This window comes from Neofelis nebulosa, chromosome 12 (genome assembly GCF_028018385.1).
Source record: "Neofelis nebulosa isolate mNeoNeb1 chromosome 12, mNeoNeb1.pri, whole genome shotgun sequence".
Lineage (NCBI taxonomy): Eukaryota > Metazoa > Chordata > Mammalia > Carnivora > Felidae > Neofelis > Neofelis nebulosa.
The window spans coordinates 62906726-62912141 of NC_080793.1; the positions used below are offsets into that span (position 1 = coordinate 62906726).

A 5416-nucleotide genomic window follows, 5' to 3' on the forward strand; every position below is an offset into this window, starting at 1 on the left:
AAAGGAGTGTTCTTGATCATCTTTTTAAAATAAAAATTGTAGGCCCGGTAGAGCTTTCAAAGTTCCTTCTGAGATTTAGGGAAGGAAGGAAATGAGGAGGGGATAAAATTACAGATTATTTCATACATTTTCCCAGTTCTAAAAAGAAAAGTACTTTGGCATTCTGATAAACTAGTTTTCCAAAAAAGATTCTGGGCTTTGGCCTAAGGTCCCTCTAAAGCCATTGTCCTGTCCATTTGAATGCAACTCCAGAAAGGCTAGTATAGTGATACATTTCATCTACTAACTTTAGTGTAAAATAACGGGGTACAAAATGTTGGGTTCTCCACCCCAACAGCAGCAAATACCTATGTACAAATGGGAACTCCTTTTCTCAAAACTGAACTATGCCCATTTCTTGAATTAACTTTGCCACTGTGGTTTAATTGCTTATTTATGATAGGCAGAGTCACAACTGTGATGAGGAAAGGGAGTTTTTGCACTGGTTAGGTGGCCAGGCAAGATTACCAAGGGGTTCATACCGGCTCCAGAAAGTGAAGCAGGTCATGCCCACTGCTTGCAACCAGATCATCTCCACTCCTTGGAACCAGAACAACTCCACTTCAGTAAACTGGATCACTCCCACTCTTGGAAAGTAGGAGCGGATCGTCTCTCCTCCCTGAGGCTGGGAATGGATCATCCCTATTCCAGCTGAAGAAGGAAGGTAGACACTGCCAAGCTGTCTGCCACCTGCCACTCTAGACTTGATTGTCCCCATCAGACCTTCAAACGATCTGGATGTGGCTGACTTCTTCATGTCTCCAAGCTTCCTGCAGATGGCAGAGCCCATGGTGGACAGGGCAGCTGACATCTTTTGTTTCATGTCGACATTGGAGACTTGAACATCGTGCCAGCTTTTGTACAGATTCTGCCTCAGCCCCACCAAGGTTATGAGGCCCAGCTTTCTTTTGAGCTCCATACAATGTCTTTTTTTCGCTGCCAAGGCATGGCGTAAGGTTACAATTTTCCCGTCTAATTTAGTGAGCTCAGATTTGAGCTCCTTTCCTTCAGCCTCTGTGAGATCCTCTAGTTCAGCAGTTGGGTGGGATTCATGTGTGCTTGCCAAGGTCTCTGTCATGGTTCCTGGCATGGACTGGAAATGAAGATCTTCATGAAGAGAGTCCAGGTCCAATTCTTGGTAGAGAGAGTCATACTCGTAGCCAGGGGAGAAATAATCTTGGCCAACAGAGTTGAAATCTAAACCTGCAGAGTCCGACCCTTGGCTTGTGGAGTGGGACTCTGGGAGCGATGCATCCATGTCTTATTAGGTGGACCAAATGCCTTGGCGACTGGTTGGGTATTCAGACGTTATTCTGACATGCAGAATGGATGCCTCAGCCCGGAGGGTCCACTTCTGGGTAGAGGGTAGGGAGTGGGCAGCGACAGGGACCTGCCCCTCTGGCTTCGGGGCACAGAGGCAACACTTACTGGCTGAAGACAGAAGTGGAAGGAACCTGGGGTCAGCTGCAAGGACTCTAACACTGTGGGTGGTGGTTCGACATCACAATGATCGTGTAAGGTGGGTAGTGGGCCCATTATTGTCAGAGAAGAGAGGTACTTTTCTTTCTGCTATAGTAGGGGGTAAGTCCTCACTTTCAAACAAAGTCTGACTTCCCTTACAGACACCAGATATTGTCAAACTCTTGAAAATCAGTTGAGCCCTGTGTACAAACAGAAAATTTCTGAAAAAGCTCAATACATAAAATAAATAAAAACCGCCCCAAAGTGGGGCAGAGAGTCTAGAACTCTTGGCCTTGACCTGTCTCCATTTTCCCTTCCCAGGTTACCAAAGGGCCTCAAGAAACTCTTAGCACTACTCATAAAGTAGGTTTGGAGGCTCCTCATAACTCTTGAGTCTCGATGGTGACTAATGTATTCACATGGCATAAATTATCAACCATGTCAGAGGCTTGGGATGGTGAAACTCAGAAAGTGAATCTCTCCACTCAAAGTTGTCTGTTATTTTTGGGAGTAGAGAGAAGGAGAAAAGTAAATCTGTAATAGTTGCAGCAAATTTAAGCTTAACAAAAAATGAAGACTGTTGTAGTGTGAGAATTCAGGAGAGAAGGAGTAAGCCATGGAAATGGGCATGGTTTTCAATATTGTAGTTCCATTTTTTCTCCAAGCAACCACTCAAATTTCGGAAAGCATGTCTGTCTACATTGATGGTTATCAGTTGTAGGAGATGGTCTGCAAATAAAAATGGTAGTTGGACAGGTTCTGTCAGGATGTAAAACCACCATATCCCTTATTTCTACTCAGAGGTTGTAATGTATGCAGTGGAAAAATCAGGACTTCAATCCAGTGAGGGCAGGTGGTCACATATTTCTTAGCCCATTGTCAGGCTACCATTCCCAGGGAATAGCCTTGAGGAAGTTTTAGCTTTTGTGATTTTGTTGGAGATTCTGGTAATTATTGCAAGCATGATCTTGTGGAACATGATGTGATCCCTGGAAAATTTCAGCAATTTGCCATATGCATGCCATAGGTAACTACATAGCATCTAGCTGGGCTGCAAACTAACATCAAACCATTCTTTGGGGGAGGAGGAGGGAAGATGGTGGCGTAGGAGGACGCTGGGCTCACCGCGCATCCTGCTGATCACTTAGATTCCACCTACACCTGCCTAAATAACCCAGAAAACCGCCAGAGGATTAGCAGAACGGAGTCTCTGGAGCCAAGCGCAGACGAGAGGCCCACGGAAGAGGGTAGGAAGGGCGGCGAGGTGGTGCACGCTCCATGGACTGGCGGGAGGAAGCCGGGTGGAGGGGCGGCTCGCTGGCTAAGCAGAGCCCCTGGGTCTGGCTGGCAAAAGTGGAGGGGGCGGATGGAGTGTGTTCTGACAGCAAGTGCGACTTAGCATCTGGGAGGTCATAAGTTAACAGCTCTGCTCGGAAAGCGGGAAGGCTGGAGAACAAAGGGAGGGAGACCTGCTGAGCCCCCGGAGGGCAGAGCTCAGCTTGGCGGGGAACAAAGGTGCTTGCCAGCGCCATCTCCCCTGCCCATCCCCCAGCCAAAATCCCAAAGAGAACCAGTTCCTGTCAGGGAACTTGCTCGCTCCGAGCAAACACCCAACTCTGTGCTTCTGCGGAGCCAAACCTCCGGCAGCGGATCTGACTCCCTCCCGCTGCCACAGGGCCCCTCCTGAAGTGGATCACCTAAGGAGAAGCGAGCTAAGCCTGCCCCTCCTGCCCCCACACACCTTGTCTACCCACCCCAGCTAATACGCCAGATCCCCAGCACCACAAGCCTGGAAGTGTGCAAGTAGCCCAGATGGGCCACGCCACCCCACAGTGAATCCCGCCCCTAGGAGAGGGGAAGAGAAGGCACACACCAGTCTGACTGTGGCCCCAGCGGTGGGCTGGGGGCAGACATCAGGTCGGACTGCGGCCCTGCCCACCAACTCCAGTTATACACCACAGCACAGGGGAAGTGCCCTGCAGGTCTTCACCCCTCCAAGGAATATCCAAAATGACCAAACGGAAGAATTCTCCTCAGAAGAATCTCCAGGAAATAACAACAGCTAATGAACTGATCAAAAAGGATTTAAATAATATAACAGAAAGTGAATTTAGAATAATAGTCATAAAATTAATCGCTGGGCTTGAAAACAGTATACAGGACAGCAGAGAATCTCTTGCCACAGAGATCAAGGGACTAAGGAACAGTCATGAAGAGCTGAAAAGCGCTTTAAACGAAATGCAAAACAAAATGGAAACGACGACAGCTCGGATTGAAGAGGCAGAGGAGAGAATAGGTGAACTAGAAGATAAAGTTATGGAAAAAGAAGAAGCTGAGAGAAAGAGAGATAAAAAAATCCAGGAGTATGAGGGAAAAATTAGAGAACTAAGTGATACTCTAAAAAGAAATAATATATGCATAATTGGTATCCCAGAGGAGGAAGAGAGAGGGAAAGGGGCTGAAGGGGTACTTGAAGAAATTATAGCTGAGAACTTCCCTGAACTGGGGAAGGAAAAAGGCATTGAAATCCAAGAGGCACAGAGAATTCCCTTCAGATGTAACTTGAATAGATCTTCTGCACGACATATCATAGTGAAACTGGCAAAATACAAGGATAAAGAGAAAATTCTGAAAGCAGCAAGGGATAAACGTGCCCTCACATATAAAGGGAGGCCTATAAGACTCGTGACTGATCTCTCTTTTGAAACTTGGCAGGCCAGAAAGGCTTGGCACGATATCTTCAGTGTGCTAACAGAAAAAATATGCAGCCGAGAATCCTTTATCCAGCAAGTCTGTCATTTAGAATAGAAGGAGAGATCAAGGTCTTCCCAAACAAACAAAAACTGAAGGAATTTGTCACCACTAAACCAGCCCTACAAGAGATCCTAAGGGGGATCCTGTGAGAAAAAGTACCAGAGACATCACTACAAGCATAAAACATACAGACATCACAATGACTCTAAACCCGTATCTTTCCATAATAACACTGAATGTAAATGGATTAAATGCGCCTACCAAAAGACACAGGCTATCAGAATGGATAAATAACCAAGACCCATCTATTTGCTGTCTACAAGAGACTCATTTTAGATCTGAGGACACCTTTAGATTGAGAGTGAGGGGATGGAGAACTATTTATCATGCTACTGGAAGCCAAAAGAAAGCTGGAGTAGCCATACTTATATCAGACAAACTAGAGTTTAAATTAAAGGCTGTAACAAGAAATGAAGAAGGGCATTATATAATAATTACAGGGTCTATCCACCAGGAAGAGCTAACAATTATAAATGTCTATGTGCCGAATACCGGAGCCCCCAGATATATAAGACAATTACTCATAAACATAAGCAACCTTATTGATAAGAATGTGGTCATTGCAGGGGACTTTAACACCCCACTTACAGAAATGGATAGATCATCTAGACACACAGTCAATAAAGAAACAAGGGCCCTGAATGATACATTGGATCAGATGGACTTGACAGATATATTTAGAACTCTGCATCCCAAAACAACAGAATATACTTTCTTCTCGAGTGCACATGGAACATTCTCCAAAATAGATCATATACTGGGTCACAAAACAGCCCTTCATAAGTTTACAAGAATTGAAATTATACCATGCATACTTTCAGACCACAATGCTATGAAGCTTGAAATCAACCCCAGGAAAAAGTCTGGAAAACCTCCAAAAGCATGGAGGTTAAAGAACACCCTACTAACAAATGAGTGGGTCAACCAGGCAATTAGAGAGGAAATTAAAAAATATCTGGAAACAAACGAAAATGAAAATACAACAATCCAAACGCTTTGGGATGCAGCAAAGGCAGTCCTGAGAGGAAAATACATTGCAATCCAGGCCTATCTCAAGAAACAAGAAAAATCCCAAATACAAAATCTAACAGCACACCTAAAG

General features: G+C 45.2%; 1 protein-coding gene across 1 annotated transcript; it reads right to left on the bottom strand.

The window, feature by feature from the left end:
* Nucleotides 1–402: 402 nt before the first annotated feature.
* On the bottom strand, nt 403–1498 carry TPD52L3 (TPD52 like 3). The gene has a single exon (XM_058693317.1). The coding sequence runs from the start codon at nt 1295–1297 to the stop codon at nt 449–451; it is 849 nt and encodes a 282-aa protein (XP_058549300.1). The 5' UTR covers nt 1298–1498; the 3' UTR covers nt 403–448.
* Between the last annotated feature and the right edge of the window lie 3918 nt (nt 1499–5416).

What these genes read in the sequence shown, in the direction of transcription:
- TPD52L3 (XM_058693317.1), bottom strand. Translation starts at nt 1,297, where the DNA reads ATGGATGCATCGCTCCCAGAGTCCCACTCCACAAGCCAAGGGTCGGAC.